This window comes from Panulirus ornatus, chromosome 54 (genome assembly GCF_036320965.1).
Source record: "Panulirus ornatus isolate Po-2019 chromosome 54, ASM3632096v1, whole genome shotgun sequence".
Lineage (NCBI taxonomy): Eukaryota > Metazoa > Arthropoda > Malacostraca > Decapoda > Palinuridae > Panulirus > Panulirus ornatus.
Window position 1 is genome coordinate 4,025,580 of NC_092277.1, and position 20,151 is coordinate 4,045,730.

At 40.9% G+C, this 20,151-nt stretch overlaps 1 protein-coding gene across 1 annotated transcript in view; it reads right to left on the bottom strand.

Annotated features, from left to right (window-relative positions):
• LOC139765356 (translation factor GUF1, mitochondrial-like) overlaps positions 1-20,151 on the bottom strand; it is a 135,554-nt gene that overhangs the window by 55,641 nt on the left and 59,762 nt on the right. Inside the window, exon 3 of the mRNA XM_071692738.1 lies at positions 7,390-7,604. Within this exon, the coding sequence (XP_071548839.1) occupies positions 7,390-7,604 (215 nt within the window). The remainder of the gene's footprint in view (positions 1-7,389; positions 7,605-20,151) is intronic.

The window sequence follows — 20,151 nt, forward strand, 5'->3', positions numbered from 1 at the left end:
ACACTTGGTGTACACAATGTTGTTACACTTGGTGTACACAATGTTGTTACACTTGGTGTACACAATGTTGTTACACTTGGTGTACACAATGTTGTTACACTTGGTGTACACTATGCTGTTACACTTGGTGTACACAATGTTACGCTTCGTGTACACAATGTTGTTACACTTGGTGTACACTATGTTGTTACACTTGGTGTACACAATGTTACGCTTCCTGTACACAATGTTGTTACACTTGGTGTACACAATGTTGTTACACTTGGTGTACATAATGCTGTTACACTTGGTGTACACTATGTTGTTACACTTGGTGTACACAATGTTACGCTTCGTGTACACAATGTTGTTACACTTGGTGTACACTATGTTGTTACACTTGGTGTACACTATGTTGTTACACTTGGTGTACACTATGTTGTTACACTTGGTGTACACAATGTTGTTACACTTGGTGTACACTATGTTGTTACACTTGGTGTACACAATGTTGTTGTTACACTTGGTGTACACAATGTTGTTACACTTGGTGTACACAATGTTGTTACACTTGGTGTACACAATGTTACGCTTCGTGTACACAATGTTGTTACACTTGGTGTACACAATGTTGTTACACTTGGTGTACACAATGTTGTTACACTTGGTGTACACAATGTTGTTACACTTGGTGTACACAATGTTGTTACACTTGGTGTACACAATGTTGTTACACTTGGTGTACACAATGTTGTTACACTTGGTGTACACAATGTTGTTACACTTGGTGTACACAATGTTGTTACACTTGGTGTACACAATGTTGTTACACTTGGTGTACACAATGTTGTTACACTTGGTGTACACTATGTTGTTACACTTGGTGTACACAATGTTGTTACACTTGGTGTACACAATGTTGTTACACTTGGTGTACACAATGTTGTTACACTTGGTGTACACAATGTTGTTACACTTGGTGTACACAATGTTGTTACACTTGGTGTACACAATGTTGTTACACTTGGTGTACACAATGTTGTTACACTTGGTGTACACAATGTTGTTACACTTGGTGTACACAATGTTGTTACACTTGGTGTACACAATGTTGTTACACTTGGTGTACACAATGTTGTTACACTTGGTGTACACAATGTTGTTACACTTGGTGTACACAATGTTGTTACACTTGGTGTACACAATGTTGTTACACTTGGTGTACACAATGTTGTTACACTTGGTGTACACAATGTTGTTACACTTGGTGTACACAATGTTGTTACACTTGGTGTACACAATGTTGTTACACTTGGTGTACACAATGTTGTTACACTTGGTGTACACAATGTTGTTACACTTGGTGTACACAATGTTGTTACACTTGGTGTACACAATGTTGTTACACTTGGTGTACACAATGTTGTTACACTTGGTGTACACAATGTTGTTACACTTGGTGTACACAATGTTGTTACACTTGGTGTACACAATGTTGTTACACTTGGTGTACACAATGTTGTTACACTTGGTGTACACAATGTTGTTACACTTGGTGTACACAATGTTGTTACACTTGGTGTACACAATGTTGTTACACTTGGTGTACACAATGTTGTTACACTTGGTGTACACAATGTTGTTACACTTGGTGTACACAATGTTGTTACACTTGGTGTACACAATGTTGTTACACTTGGTGTACACAATGTTGTTACACTTGGTGTACACAATGTTGTTACACTTGGTGTACACAATGTTGTTACACTTGGTGTACACAATGTTGTTACACTTGGTGTACACAATGTTGTTACACTTGGTGTACACAATGTTGTTACACTTGGTGTACACAATGTTGTTACACTTGGTGTACACAATGTTGTTACACTTGGTGTACACAATGTTGTTACACTTGGTGTACACAATGTTGTTACACTTGGTGTACACAATGTTGTTACACTTGGTGTACACAATGTTGTTACACTTGGTGTACACAATGTTGTTACACTTGGTGTACACAATGTTGTTACACTTGGTGTACACAATGTTGTTACACTTGGTGTACACAATGTTGTTACACTTGGTGTACACAATGTTGTTACACTTGGTGTACACAATGTTGTTACACTTGGTGTACACAATGTTGTTACACTTGGTGTACACAATGTTGTTACACTTGGTGTACACAATGTTGTTACACTTGGTGTACACAATGTTGTTACACTTGGTGTACACAATGTTGTTACACTTGGTGTACACAATGTTGTTACACTTGGTGTACACAATGTTGTTACACTTGGTGTACACAATGTTGTTACACTTGGTGTACACAATGTTGTTACACTTGGTGTACACAATGTTGTTACACTTGGTGTACACAATGTTGTTACACTTGGTGTACACAATGTTGTTACACTTGGTGTACACAATGTTGTTACACTTGGTGTACACAATGTTGTTACACTTGGTGTACACAATGTTGTTACACTTGGTGTACACAATGTTGTTACACTTGGTGTACACAATGTTGTTACACTTGGTGTACACAATGTTGTTACACTTGGTGTACACAATGTTGTTACACTTGGTGTACACAATGTTGTTACACTTGGTGTACACAATGTTGTTACACTTGGTGTACACAATGTTGTTACACTTGGTGTACACAATGTTGTTACACTTGGTGTACACAATGTTGTTACACTTGGTGTACACAATGTTGTTACACTTGGTGTACACAATGTTGTTACACTTGGTGTACACAATGTTGTTACACTTGGTGTACACAATGTTGTTACACTTGGTGTACACAATGTTGTTACACTTGGTGTACACAATGTTGTTACACTTGGTGTACACAATGTTGTTACACTTGGTGTACACAATGTTGTTACACTTGGTGTACACAATGTTGTTACACTTGGTGTACACAATGTTGTTACACTTGGTGTACACAATGTTGTTACACTTGGTGTACACAATGTTGTTACACTTGGTGTACACAATGTTGTTACACTTGGTGTACACAATGTTGTTACACTTGGTGTACACAATGTTGTTACACTTGGTGTACACAATGTTGTTACACTTGGTGTACACAATGTTGTTACACTTGGTGTACACAATGTTGTTACACTTGGTGTACACAATGTTGTTACACTTGGTGTACACAATGTTGTTACACTTGGTGTACACAATGTTGTTACACTTGGTGTACACAATGTTGTTACACTTGGTGTACACAATGTTGTTACACTTGGTGTACACAATGTTGTTACACTTGGTGTACACAATGTTGTTACACTTGGTGTACACAATGTTGTTACACTTGGTGTACACAATGTTGTTACACTTGGTGTACACAATGTTGTTACACTTGGTGTACACAATGTTGTTACACTTGGTGTACACAATGTTGTTACACTTGGTGTACACAATGTTGTTACACTTGGTGTACACAATGTTGTTACACTTGGTGTACACAATGTTGTTACACTTGGTGTACACAATGTTGTTACACTTGGTGTACACAATGTTGTTACACTTGGTGTACACAATGTTGTTACACTTGGTGTACACAATGTTGTTACACTTGGTGTACACAATGTTGTTACACTTGGTGTACACAATGTTGTTACACTTGGTGTACACAATGTTGTTACACTTGGTGTACACAATGTTGTTACACTTGGTGTACACAATGTTGTTACACTTGGTGTACACAATGTTGTTACACTTGGTGTACACAATGTTGTTACACTTGGTGTACACAATGTTGTTACACTTGGTGTACACAATGTTGTTACACTTGGTGTACACAATGTTGTTACACTTGGTGTACACAATGTTGTTACACTTGGTGTACACAATGTTGTTACACTTGGTGTACACAATGTTGTTACACTTGGTGTACACAATGTTGTTACACTTGGTGTACACAATGTTGTTACACTTGGTGTACACAATGTTGTTACACTTGGTGTACACAATGTTGTTACACTTGGTGTACACAATGTTGTTACACTTGGTGTACACAATGTTGTTACACTTGGTGTACACAATGTTGTTACACTTGGTGTACACAATGTTGTTACACTTGGTGTACACAATGTTGTTACACTTGGTGTACACAATGTTGTTACACTTGGTGTACACAATGTTGTTACACTTGGTGTACACAATGTTGTTACACTTGGTGTACACAATGTTGTTACACTTGGTGTACACAATGTTGTTACACTTGGTGTACACAATGTTGTTACACTTGGTGTACACAATGTTGTTACACTTGGTGTACACAATGTTGTTACACTTGGTGTACACAATGTTGTTACACTTGGTGTACACAATGTTGTTACACTTGGTGTACACAATGTTGTTACACTTGGTGTACACAATGTTGTTACACTTGGTGTACACAATGTTGTTACACTTGGTGTACACAATGTTGTTACACTTGGTGTACACAATGTTGTTACACTTGGTGTACACAATGTTGTTACACTTGGTGTACACAATGTTGTTACACTTGGTGTACACAATGTTGTTACACTTGGTGTACACAATGTTGTTACACTTGGTGTACACAATGTTGTTACACTTGGTGTACACAATGTTGTTACACTTGGTGTACACAATGTTGTTACACTTGGTGTACACAATGTTGTTACACTTGGTGTACACAATGTTGTTACACTTGGTGTACACAATGTTGTTACACTTGGTGTACACAATGTTGTTACACTTGGTGTACACAATGTTGTTACACTTGGTGTACACAATGTTGTTACACTTGGTGTACACAATGTTGTTACACTTGGTGTACACAATGTTGTTACACTTGGTGTACACAATGTTGTTACACTTGGTGTACACAATGTTGTTACACTTGGTGTACACAATGTTGTTACACTTGGTGTACACAATGTTGTTACACTTGGTGTACACAATGTTGTTACACTTGGTGTACACAATGTTGTTACACTTGGTGTACACAATGTTGTTACACTTGGTGTACACAATGTTGTTACACTTGGTGTACACAATGTTGTTACACTTGGTGTACACAATGTTGTTACACTTGGTGTACACAATGTTGTTACACTTGGTGTACACAATGTTGTTACACTTGGTGTACACAATGTTGTTACACTTGGTGTACACAATGTTGTTACACTTGGTGTACACAATGTTGTTACACTTGGTGTACACAATGTTGTTACACTTGGTGTACACAATGTTGTTACACTTGGTGTACACAATGTTGTTACACTTGGTGTACACAATGTTGTTACACTTGGTGTACACAATGTTGTTACACTTGGTGTACACAATGTTGTTACACTTGGTGTACACAATGTTGTTACACTTGGTGTACACAATGTTGTTACACTTGGTGTACACAATGTTGTTACACTTGGTGTACACAATGTTGTTACACTTGGTGTACACAATGTTGTTACACTTGGTGTACACAATGTTGTTACACTTGGTGTACACAATGTTGTTACACTTGGTGTACACAATGTTGTTACACTTGGTGTACACAATGTTGTTACACTTGGTGTACACAATGTTGTTACACTTGGTGTACACAATGTTGTTACACTTGGTGTACACAATGTTGTTACACTTGGTGTACACAATGTTGTTACACTTGGTGTACACAATGTTGTTACACTTGGTGTACACAATGTTGTTACACTTGGTGTACACAATGTTGTTACACTTGGTGTACACAATGTTGTTACACTTGGTGTACACAATGTTGTTACACTTGGTGTACACAATGTTGTTACACTTGGTGTACACAATGTTGTTACACTTGGTGTACACAATGTTGTTACACTTGGTGTACACAATGTTGTTACACTTGGTGTACACAATGTTGTTACACTTGGTGTACACAATGTTGTTACACTTGGTGTACACAATGTTGTTACACTTGGTGTACACAATGTTGTTACACTTGGTGTACACAATGTTGTTACACTTGGTGTACACAATGTTGTTACACTTGGTGTACACAATGTTGTTACACTTGGTGTACACAATGTTGTTACACTTGGTGTACACTATGTTGTTACACTTGGTGTACACAATGTTGTTACACTTGGTGTACACAATGTTGTTACACTTGGTGTACACAATGTTGTTACACTTGGTGTACACAATGTTGTTACACTTGGTGTACACAATGTTGTTACACTTGGTGTACACAATGTTGTTACACTTGGTGTACACAATGTTGTTACACTTGGTGTACACCATGTTGTTACACTTGGTGTACACAATGTTGTTACACTTGGTGTACACCATGTTGTTACACTTGGTGTACACAATAGTGTTACAGTGGTGTCCTCATTCGTTACATGGTATGGGCACATACAGTGTTACAGTGAGGTGTACACATAGTTGTTACACTGAGGTGTACATTAGTAGTTACATGGTGTACATACAGTAACTTGTTACAGTAGTGTGGGTGTTCATATTAACAGTAGTTACAGTGTAGGTGTCATCATTACAGTAGTTACACTGGGTGTCACATAACAGTAGTTACAGTGGAGGTGTCATCATACAGTGTTACTTGAGGTGTACATCATTACAGTAGTTACAGTGGGTGTCACATTTACAGTATTACAGTGAGTGGTCTTATACAGTATACATAGTGTCACATTCGTTTGTACAGGATGTCTATTACAGTAGTTACAGTGAGGTGTCACATTAGTAGTTACATGAGGTGTATCACTAAGTAGTTACATGGAGGTTCATATTACAGTAGTTACTGTGAGTGCATCATTACAGTAGTTACAGTGAGTGTCATATTTATAAAGGTCACATTAAGTAGTTACAGTGGAGGTGTCATCATTACAGTAGTTACAGTGGAGGTGTCATCATTACAGTAGTTACAGTGGAGGTGTCATCATTACAGTAGTTACAGTGGAGGTGTCATCATTACAGTAGTTACAGTGGAGGTGTCATCATTACAGTAGTTACAGTGGAGGTGTCATCATTACAGTAGTTACAGTGGAGGTGTCATCATTACAGTAGTTACAGTGGAGGTGTCATCATTACAGTAGTTACAGTGGAGGTGTCATCATTACAGTAGTTACAGTGGAGGTGTCATCATTACAGTAGTTACAGTGGAGGTGTCATCACTACAGTAGCGTAATATCATCCCTTACTCACACGAGTTCGTGTCTGGTAACAGCTATTTGGAGACAATAGATCAAGTCCTTAAATATACGAGAACGGTAAGTTCTCTTAGTTAATGTATATTAATAAGACTGACCACTACATCAAAGACCAGTATCTTAGCTTGGAAAAGAATTGAAAAATTGACATTTAGAGGATAATATGTTAGGAGTGAAAGGAAGAATACAAAGATTAAATTCAAAATATTTAACATACCTTAACGAGGTGTGAAGACTCGAACCCCATCTCTTCATAATCAAATGTTGCGTAGCCAGAGGATAACGACTTCAGAATATCATAAAAGTCAACCACAATTTCATTCATTGGTAATTTGTACTGCATCAGTATCCTGGTCGCATCTAAATTTCTGGTGCTCAGCTGAACACCACGCCTACTGTGGCACAGTCCTATGACGTCACCCAAGTAGATATCTGCAACATGTATAAAATGATCTATATCCACTGAAGAAAAGAACAGAACAGGTCAATATCCACTGAAAAACTGAACAGAACAGGTCAATATCCACTGAAGAACTGAACAGAACAGTTCTACATCCACTGAAGAAATGAACAGAAAAGATCCATATCCAATGATGAACTGAACAGAACAGATCAAATCCAATGAAGAACTGAACAGAACAGATCTATATCCACTGAAGAACTCAACAGAACAGACCTATATCCACTGAAGAACTGAACAGGACAGATCTATATCCACTGAAGAACTGAACAGGACAGATCTATATCCACTGAAGAACTGAACAGAACAGATCTATATCCACTGAAGAACTGAACAGAACAGATCTATATCCACTGAAGAACTGAACAGGACAGATCTATATCCACTGAAGAACTGAACAGAACAGATCTATATCCACTGAAGAACTGAGCAGGACAGATCTATATCCACTGAAGAACTGAACAGAACAAAGCTATATCCACTGAAGAACTGAACGGAACAGATCTATATCCACTGAAGAACTGAACAGATCTATATCCGTTGAAGATCTGAACAGAACAGACCTATATCCACAGAAGAACTGAACAGAACAGATCTATATCCACTGAAGAACTGAACAGAACAGATCTATATCCACTGAAGAACTGAACAGAACAGATCTATATCCACAGAAGAAATGAACAGAACAGATCTATATCCAATGGGGAACTGAACAGAACAGATCTATATCCACTGAAGAACTGAACAGAACAGATCTATATCCACTGGAGAACTGAACAGAACAGATCTATATCCATTGAAGAACTGAACAGAACAGATCTATATCCACCGAAACCACAGCTCCCTTTCCACATCTAGGCCCCACAGAACTTTCCATGCTTTACAACAAACACTTCACATGCCCTGGTTCAATCCACTGACAGCACGTCGACCCCGGTATACCACATAATTCCAATGCACCCTATTCCTTGCATGCCTTTCACCCTCCTGCATGTATAGACCCCCATCACTCAAAATCTTTTTCACCCCATCTTCCATCTTTCCACCTCCAATTTGGTCTCCCACTTCTCGTAACCTCCACCTCTGAAACAAATACCCTCTTGACCAATCTTTCCTCACTCATTCTCTTCATATGACCAAACCATTTCAAAACACCCTCTTCTGCTCTCTCAACCACACTCATTTGATTACCACACATTTCTCTTACCCTATTATTACTTACTCGATCAAACCACTTCACACCACATATTGTCCTCAAACATCTCATTTCCAGCACATCAACCCTCCTCCGCATAACTGTATCCATAGCCCACGCCTCGCAACCATACAACATTGTTGGAACCACTATTCCTTCAAATATACTCATTTTTCTTTCTGAGATAATGTTCTCGACTTCCAACCATTCTTCGATGCTCCCAGAGCTTTCGCCCCCTCCCCCACCCTGTGATTCACTTCCTCTTCCATGGTTCCATCCGCTGCCAAATCCACTCCCAGATATCTAAAACACTTCACTTCCTCCAGTTTTTCTCCATTCAAACTTACCTCCCAATTTCCTTGACCCTCAACCCTCCTCTACCTAATAACCTTGCTCTTATTCACATTTACTCTCAGCTTTCTTCTTTCACACACTTTACCAAACTCAGTCACCAGCTTCTGCTGTTTCTCACACTAATCAGCCACCAGCGCTGTATCATCAGTGAACAACAACTGACTCACTTCCCAAGCTCTCTCATCTACAACAAAATGCATGCTTGCCCCTCTTTCCAACACTCTTCCATTTACCTCCCTAACAACCCCATCCATAAACAAATTAAACAACCATGGAGACATCAGGCACCCCTGCCGCAAACCTACATTCACTGAGAACCAATCACTTTCCTCTCTTCCTACACGTACACATGCCTTACATCCTCGATAAAAACTTTTCACTGCTTCTAACAACTTACCTCACACACCATATATTCTTAATACCTTCCACAGAGCATCTCTATCAACTCTATCATATGCCTTCTCCAGATCCATAAATGCTAATACAAATTCATTTGCTTTTCTAAATATTTCTCACATACATTCTTCAAAGCAAACACCTGATCCACATATCCTCTACCACTTCTGAAACTACACAGCTTTTCCCCAGTCTGATGCTCTGTACATGCCTTCATCCTCTCCATCAATACCCTCCCATTTAATTTCCCCGGAATACTCAACAAACTTATACCTCTGTAATTTGAGCACTCACTTTTATCCCCTTTGCCTTTCTACAATGGCACTATGCAAGCATTCTGCCAATCCTCAGGCACCTCACCATGAGTCATACATACATTAAATAACCTTACCAACCAGTCAACAATACAGTCACCCCCTTTTTTAATAAATTCCACTGCAATACCATCCAAACCCGCTGCATTATCCGCTTTCATCTTCCACAAACCTTTTATTACCTCTTCTCTTTTTATCAAATCATTCTCCCTAACCCTCTCACTTTGCACACCACCTCGACCAAAACACCCTATATCTGCCACTCTATCATCAAACACATTCAAAAAACATCCAAAATACTCACTCCATCTCCTTCTCACATTGCACCTACTTGTTATCACCTCCCCATGAGCCCCCTTCACTGAAGGTCCCATTTGTTCCCTCGTTTTACACACTTTATTTACCTCCTTCCAAAACATCTTTTTATTCTCCCTAAAATTTAATGATACTCTCTCACCCCAAATCTCATTTGCCCTTTTTCACCTCTTGCACCTTTCTCTTGACATCCTGTCTCTTTCTTTTATACATCTCCAACTCATTTGCATTATTTCCCTGCAAAAATCGTCGAAATGCCTCTCTCTTCTCTTTCACTAATAATCTTACTTCATCATCCCAGCACTCACTAGCCTTTCTAATCTGTCCAGCTCCCACTCTTCTCATGCCACAAGCATCTTTTGGGCAAGCCATCACTACTTCCCTAAATACATCCCATTCCTCCCCCACTCCCTTTACTTCCTTTTAGAGAGAATAAAAAGATGTTTTGGAAGGAGGTAAATAAAGTGCTTAAGACAAGGGAACAAATGGGAACTTCAGCGAAGGGGGGTAATAGGGAGGTGATAACAAGTAGTGACGATGTGAGAAGGAGATGGAGTGAGTATTTTGAAGGTTTGTTGAATGTGTTTGATGATAGAGTGGCAGATATAGGGTGTTTTGGTCGAGGTGGTGTGCAAAGTCAGAGGGTTAGGGAGAATGATTTGGTAAACAAAGAAGAGGTAGTAAAAGCTTTGCGGAAGATGAAAGCCGGCAAGACAGCGGGTTTGGATGGTACTGCAGTGGAATTTATCAAAAAGGGGGTGACTGTATTGTTGACTGGTTGGTAAGGTTATGTATGTGAGAGATATTTAGAAAAGCAAATGGATTTGTATGTAGCAATTATGGATCTGGAGAAGGCATATGATAGAGTTGATAGAAATGCTCTTTGGAAGGTATTAAGAATATATGGTGTGGGAGGCAAGTTGATAGAAGCAGTGAAAAGTTTTTACCGAGGATGTAAGGCATGTGTACGTGTAGGAAGAGAGGAAAGTGATTGGTTCTCAGTGAATGTAGGTTTGCGGCAGGGGTGTGTGATGTCTCCATGGTTGTTTAATTTGTTTATGGATGGGGTTGTTAGGGAGGTGAATGGAAGAGTTTTGGAAAGAGGGGCAAGTATCCAGTCTGTTGTGGATGAGAGAGCTTCGGAAGTGAGTCAGTTGTTGTTCGCTGATGATACAGCGCTGGTGGTTGATTCATGTGAGAAACTGCAGAAGCTGGTGACTAAGTTTTCTAAAGTGTGTGAAAGAAGAAAGTTAAGAGTAAATGTGAATAAGAGCAAGGTTATTAGGTACAGTAGGGTTGAAGGTCAAGGAAATTGGGAGGTAAGTTTGAATGGAGAAAAACTGGAGGAAGTAAAGTGTTTTAGATATCTGGGAGTGGATCTGGCAGCGGATGGAACCATGGGAGCGGAAGTGAATCATAGGGTGGGGGAGGGAGCGAAAATTCTGGGAGCCTTGAAGAATGTTTGGAAGTCGAGAACATTATCTCGGAAAGCAAAAATGGGTATGTTTGAAGGAATAGTGGTTCCATCAATGTTGTATGGTTGCGAGGCATGGGCTATGGATAGAGTTGTGCGCAGGAGGGTGGATGTGCTGGAAATGAGATGTTTGAGGACAATATGTGGTGTGAGGTGGTTTGATCGAGTAAGTAATAATTGGCTAAGAGAGATGTGTGGAAATAAAAAGAGTGCGGTTGAGAGAGCAGAAGAGGGTGTTTTGAAATGGTTTGGTCACATGGAGAGAATGAGTGAGGAAAGATTGACCAAGAGGATATATGTGTCAGAGGTGGAGGGAACGAGGAGAAGTGGGAGACCAAATTGGAGGTGGAAAAATGGAGTGAAAAAGAATTTGAGTGATCGGGGCCTGAACATGCAGGAGGGTGAAAGGTGTGCAAGGAATAGTGTGAATTGGAACGATGTGGTATACCGGGGTCGACGTGCTGTCAATGGATTGAACCAGGGCATGTGAAGGGTCTGGTGCAAACCATGGAAAGTTCTGTGGGGCCTGGATGTGGAAAGGGAGCTGTGGTTTCGGTGCATTATTACATGACAGCTAGAGACTGAGTGTGAATGAATGGGGCCTTTGTTGTCTTTTCCTAGCGCTACCTCACACACATGAGGGGGGAGGGGGTTGTTATTCCATGTGTGGCGAGGTGGCGATGGGAATAAATAAAGGCAGACAGTATGAATTATGTACATGTGTATATATGTATATGTCTGTGAATGTATATATGTGTGTACATTGAGATGTATAGGTATGTATATTTGCTTGTGTGGACGTGATGTATATACATGTGTATGTGGGTGGGTTGGGCCACTCTTTTGTCTGTTTCCTTGCGCTACCTCGCTAACGTGGGAGACAGCGACAAAGCAAAATAAATAAACACATAAATATGACTCATGGTGAGGTGCCTGAGGATTGGCGGAATGCTTGCATAGTGCCATTGTACAAAGGCAAAGGGGACAAAGGTGAGTGCTTGAATTACAGAGGTATACGTTTGTTGAGTATTCCTGGGAAATTATATGGGAGGGTATTGATTGAGAGGGTGAAGGCATGTACAGAGCATCAGATTGGGGAAGAGCAGTGTGGTTTCAGAAGTGGTAGAGGATGTGTGGATCAGGTGTTTGCTTTGAATAATGTATGTGAGAAATACTTAGAAAAGCAAATGGATTTGTATGTAGCATTTATTGATCTGGAGAAGGCATATGATAGAGTTGATAGAGATGCATTGTGGAAAGTATTAAGAATATATGGTGTGGGGGCAAGTTGTTAGAAGCAGTGAAAAGTTTTTATCGAGGATGTAAGGCATGTGTACGTGTAGGAAGAGAGGAAAGTGATTGGTTTTCAGTGAATGTTGGTTTGCGGCAGGGGTGTGTGATGTCTCCATGGTTGTTTAATTTGTTTATGGATGGGGTTGTTAGGGAGGTGAATGCAAGAGTTTTGGAAAGAGGGGCAAGTATGCAGTCTGTTGTGGATAAGAGAGCTTGGGAAGTGATACAGTTGTTGTTCGCTGATGATACAGTGCTGGTGGCTGATTCGTGTGAGAAACTGCAGAAGCTGGTGACTGATTTTGGTAAAGTGTGTGAAAGAAGAAAGTTGAGAGTAAATGTGAATGAGAGCAAGGTTATTAGGTACAGTAGGGTTGAGTAACGAGTCAATTGGGAGGTAAATTTGAATAGAGAAAAACTGGAGGAAGTGAAGTGTTTTAGATATCTGGGAGTGGATTTGGCAGCGGATGGAACCATGGAAGCAGAAGTGAATCATAGGGTGGGGGAGGGAGCAAAAGTTCTGGGAGCATTGAAGAATGTGTGGAAGTTGAGAACATTATCTCAGAAAGCAAAAATGGGTATGTTTGAAGGAATAGTGGTTCCAACAATGTTATATGGTTGCGAGGCGTGGGCTATAGATAGAGTTGTGTGGAGAAGGGTGGATGTGCTGGAAATGAGATGTTTGAGGACAATATGTGGTGTGAGGTGGTTTGATCGAGTAAGTAATAATAGGGTAAGAAAGATATGTGGTAGTAAAAAGAATAAGGTTGAGAGAGCAGAAAAGGATGTTTTGAAATGGTTTGGTCACATGGAGAGAATGAGTGAGAAAAGATTGACAAAGAGGATATATGTGTCAGAGGTGGAGGGAACGAGGAGAAGTGGGAGACAAATTGGAGGTGGAAAGATGGAGTGCAAAAGATTTTGAGTGATCGGGGTCTGAACATGCAGGAGGGTGAAAGGCGTGCAAGGAATAGAGTGAGTTGGAACGATGTGGTACACCTGGGTTGAAGTGCTGTCAGTGGATTGAACTAGGGCATGTGAAACGTCTGGGGTAAACCATGGAAAGTTCTGTGGGGCCTGAATACGGAAAGGGAGCTGTGGTATCAGTGCATTATACATGACAGCTAGAGACTGAGTGTGAACGAATGTGGCCTTTGTTGTCTTTTCCTAGCGCTACCTCGTGCACATGCGGGGGAGGGTTTTTTTTTTCATGTGTGGCAGGGTGGCGATGGGAATGAATAAAGGCAGACAGTATGAATTATGTACATGTGTATATATGTATATGTCTGTGTGTGTATATATATGTATATGCTGAGATGTATATGTATGTATATTTGCGTGTGTGGACGTGTATGTATATGCATGTGTATGTGGGTGGGTTGGGCCATTCTCTCGTCTGTTTCCTTGCGCTACCTCACTGACGCGGGAAACAGCGATAAAGCAAAATAAATAAATAAATAAACAAATATAGATAAATATCTTTCTTTCATTCATATTATTCGCCATTTCCCGCATTAGTGAGGTAGCATTAAGAACAGAGGACTGGACCTTGAGGGAATATCCTCACCTGGCCCCCTTCTCTGTTCCTTCTTTTGGAAATTAAAAAAAAAAAGAAGAGAGGGAAGGATTTCCAGCCCCCCATAAATATATATATATATATATATATATATATATATATATATATATATATATATATATATATATATATATATATATATATCATTTTTATATTTTATTATACTTTGTCGCTGTCTCCCGCGTCTGCGAGGTAGCGCAAGGAGACAGACGAAAGAAACGCCCCCCCCCCCCCACACACACACGCACATACACACGTCCACACACGCAAATATACATACCTACACAGCTTTCCATGGTTTACCCCAGACGCTTCACATGCCTTGATTCAATCCACTGACAGCACGTCAACCCCGGTATACCACATCGCTCCAATTCACTCTATTCCTTGCCCTCCTTTCACCCTCCTGCATGTTCAGGCCCCGATCACACAAAATCTTTTTCACTCCATCTTTCCACCTCCAATTTGGTCTCCCTCTTCTCCTCATTCCCTCCACCTCCGACACATATATCCTCTTGGTCAATCTTTCCTCACTCATTCTCTCCATGTGCCCAAACCACTTCAAAACACGCTCTTCTGCTCTCTCAACCACGCTCTTTTTATTTCCACACATCTCTCTTACCCTTACGTTACTCACTCGATCAAACCACCTCACACCACACATTGTCCTCAAACATCTCATTTCCAGCACATCCATCCTCCTGCGCACAACTCTATCCATAGCCCACGCCTCGCAACCATACAACATTGTTGGAACCACTATTCCTTCAAACATACCCATTTTTGCTTTCCGAGATAATGTTCTCGACTTCCACACATTCTTCAAGGCCCCCAGAATTTTCGCCCTCCCCACCCTATGACCACTTCCGCTTCCATGGTTCCATCCGCTGCAAAATCCACTCCCGAATATCTAAAACACTCACTTCCTCAGTTTTCTCCATTCAAACTCACCTCCCAATTGACTTGATCCTCAACCCTACTGTACCTAATAACCTTGCTTTATTCACATTAATTTATTTATTTTATTCTATTTTTATATTTATTTTATGGATGGTTTTAAGGGAGGTAAATGAAAAGACTGAAAGAGGGCAAGTATAAGTCTGTAGATAAACTGGGAAGTGAGCAGTGATGATACTGGATACACAGCCTTGATTCATGGTGAGACGCAGAAGCTGGTGACTGAGATTGGTAAGTCGATCTGGAAGCAAGTAAGTTGAGGTAAATGTCCAACAAGTTATTAGGTCGTAGGCGTGGGTCAAGTCAATTGGAGGTGAGTGCTGGAGAAAACTGAGGAAGTGAAGTGTTTTAGTATCTGGAGTGGAATCTGTAGCGGATGAACCATAACAAGTGTCATGGTTGGGGCGAGGGGCGAAATATTTTGGAGCCTTGAAAAATTGGAAGTCGAGAACATTACTCAAAGAAAATGTTGTTTGAGGATAGTGGTTCCACAATGTTTAGCAGCGTGGCTATGATAAATTGCGCAGGAATGGTTCTAAATGAATGTTGAGGACAAGTTTGGAGTTTTGATCGAGTAAGTAACGTAAGGGTGAGAGAGATGTGTGGAAATAAAAAGAGCGTGGTTGAGAGAGCAGAAGAGGGTTTTGAAATGGTTTGGGCACATGGAAGAATGAGTGAGGAGAGATTGACCAGAGGTATCATGTGTCGGAGGTGGAGGGAACGAGGAGAAGGGAGACCAAATTGAGGTGAAATGGAGTGAAAAAGATTTGTGTGATCGGGGCCTGAACATGCAGGAGGGTGAAAGGAGGGCAAGAATGAGTGAATTGGAGTCATGTGGTATACAGGTTGACGTGCTGTCAGTGGATTGAAGCACACACGCACATACACACGTCCACACACGCAAATATACATACCTACACAGCTTTCCATGGTTTACCCCAGACGCTTCACATGCCTTGATTCAATCCACTGACAGCACGTCAACCCCGGTATACCACATCGCTCCAATTCACTCTATTCCTTGCCCTCCTTTCACCCTCCTGCATGTTCAGGCCCCGATCACACAAAATCTTTTTCACTCCATCTTTCCACCTCCAATTTGGTCTCCCTCTTCTCCTCATTCCCTCCACCTCCGACACATATATCCTCTTGGTCAATCTTTCCTCACTCATTCTCTCCATGTGCCCAAACCACTTCAAAACACGCTCTTCTGCTCTCTCAACCACGCTCTTTTTATTTCCACACATCTCTCTTACCCTTACGTTACTCACTCGATCAAACCACCTCACACCACACATTGTCCTCAAACATCTCATTTCCAGCACATCCATCCTCCTGCGCACAACTCTATCCATAGCCCACGCCTCGCAACCATACAACATTGTTGGAACCACTATTCCTTCAAACATACCCATTTTTGCTTTCCGAGATAATGTTCTCGACTTCCACACATTCTTCAAGGCCCCCAGAATTTTCGCCCCCTCCCCCACCCTATGATCCACTTCCGCTTCCATGGTTCCATCCGCTGCAAAATCCACTCCCAGATATCTAAAACACTTCACTTCCTCCAGTTTTTCTCCATTCAAACTCACCTCCCAATTGACTTGATCCTCAACCCTACTGTACCTAATAACCTTGCTCTTATTCACATTTATATATATATATATATATATATATATATATATATATATATATATATATATATATATATATATATATATATATGGGAGGTAAGTTTGAATGGAGAAAAACTGGAGGAAGTAAAGTGTTTTAGATATCTGGGAGTGGATTTGGCAGCGGATGGAACCATGGAAGCGGAAGTGAATCATAGGGTAGGGGAGGGGGCGAAAATCCTGGGAGCCTTGAAGAATGTGTGGAAGTCGAGAACATTATCTCGGAAAGCAAAAATGGGTATGTTTGGAGGAATAGTGGTTCCAACAATGTTGTATGGTTGCGAGGCGTGGGCTATGGATAGAGTTGTGCGTAGGAGGGTGGATGTGCTGGAAATGAGATGTTTGAGGACAATGTGTGGTGTGAGGTGGTTTGATCGAGTAAGTAATGTAAGGGTAAGAGAGATGTGTGGAAATAAAAAGAGCATGGTTGAGAGAGCAGAAGAGGGTGTTTTGAAATGGTTTGGGCACATGGAGAGAATGAGTGAGGAAAGATTGACCAAGAGGATATATGTGTCGGAGGTGGAGGGAACGAGGAGAAGTGGGAGACCAAATTGGAGGTGGAAAGATGGAGTGAAAAGGATTTTGAGTGATCGGGGCCTGAACATGCAGGAGGGTGAAAGGCGGGCAAGGAATAGAGTGAATTGGATCGATGTGGTATACCGGGGTTGACATGCTGTCAGTGGATTGAATCAGGGCATGTGAAGCGTCTGGGGTAAACCATGGAAAACTGTGTGGGGCCTGGATGTGGAAAGGGAGCTGTGGTTTCGGGCATTATTGCATGACAGCTAGAGACTGAGTGTGAACGAATGAGGCCTTTGTTGTCTTTTCCTAGCGCTACCCCGCACACATGAGGGGGAGGGGGGAAAAGGATGGTATTCCATGTGTGGTGAGGGGGCGATGGGAATGAATAAAGGCAGACAGTGTGAATTGTGTGCATGGGTATATATGTATGTGTCTGTGTGTGTATATATATGTGTACATTGAGATGTATAGGTATGTATATTTGCGTGTGTGGACGTGTGTGTATATACATGTGTATGGGGGTGGGTTTGGCCATTTTTTCGTCTGTTTCCTTGCGCTACCTCGAAAACCATTCAAACTTACTTCCCAATTGACTTGACCCTCAACCCTACTGTACCTAATAACCTTGCTCTTATTCACATTTACTCTTAACTTTCTTCTTTCACACACTTTACCAAACTCAGTCACCAGCTTCTGCAGTTTCTCACATGAATCAGCCACCAGCGCTGTATCATCAGCGAACAACAACTGACTCACTTCCCAAGCTCTCTCATACACAACAGACTTCATTCTTGCCCCTCTTTCCAAAACTCTTGCATTCACCTCCCTAACAACCCCATCTATAAACAAATTAAACAACCATGGAGACATCACACACCCCTGCCGCAAACCTACATTCACTGAGAACCAATCACTTTCCTCTCTTCCTACACGTACACATGTCTTACATCCTCGATAAAAACTTTTCACTGCTTCTAACAACTAGCCACCCACACCATATATTCTTAATACCTTCCACAGAGCATCTCTATCAACTCTATCATATGCCTTCTCCAGATCCATAAATGCTACATACAAATCCATTTGCTTTTCTAAGTATTTCTCACATACATTCTTCAAAGCAAACACCTGATCCACACATCCTCTACCACTTCTGAAACCACACTGCTCTTCCCTAATCTGATGCTCTGTACATGCCTTCACCCTCTCAATCAATACCCTAACATATAATTTACCAGGAATACTCAACAAACTTATACCTCCGTAATTTGAGCACTCACTCTTACCCCTTTTGCCTTTGTACAATGGCACTATGCACACATTCCACCAATCCTCAGGCACCTCACCATGAGTCATACATACATTAAATAACCTTACCAACCAGTCAACAATACAGTCACCCCCTTTTTTAATAAATTCCACTGCAATACCATCCAAACCTGCTGCCTTGCTGGCTTTCATCTTCCGCAAAGCTTTTACTACCTCTTCTCTGTTTACCAAATCATTTTCCCCAACCTTCTCACTTTGCACACCATCTCGACCAAGACACCCTATATCTGCCACTCTGTCATCAAACACATTCAACAAACCTTCAAAATACTCACTCCATCTCCTTCTCACATCACCACTACTTGTTATCACCTCCCCATTTGCACCCTTCAATGAAGTTCCCATTTGCTCCCTCATCTTACGCACTTTATTTACCTCCTTCCAGAGTATCTTTTTATTCTCCCTAAAATTTAATGATACTCTCTCACCCCAACTCTCATTTGCCCACTTTTTCACCTTTTGCACCTTTCTCTTGACCTCCTGTCTCTTTCTTTTATACATCTCCCACTCAACTGCATTTTTTTCCCTGCAAAAATCGTCCAACTGCCTCTCTCTTCTCTTTCACCAACAATCTTACTCCTTCATCCCACCACTCACTACCCTTTCTAATCAACCCACCTCCCATGCTTCTCATGCCACAAGCATCTTTTGCGCAATCCATCACTGATTCCCTAAATACATCCCATTCCACCCCCACTCCCCTTACTTCCATTGTTCTCACCTTTTTCCATTCTGTACTCAGTCTCTCATGGTACTTCCTCACACAAGTCTCCTTCCCAAGCTCATTGACTCTCACCACCCTCTTCACCCCAACATTTACTCTTCTTTTCTGAAAACCCATACAAATCTTCACCTTAGCGTCCACAAGATAATGATCAGACATCCCTCCACTTGCACCTCTCAGCACATTTACATCCAAAAGTCTCTCTTTCGTGCGCCTGTCAATTAATACGTAATCCAATAACGCTCTCTGGCCATCTCTCCTACTTTCATACGTATACTTATGTATATCTCGCTTCTTAAACCAGGTATTCCCAATCACCAGTCCTTTTTCAGCACATAAATCCACAAGCTCTTCACCATTTACATTTACAACACTGAACACCCCATGTATACCAATTATT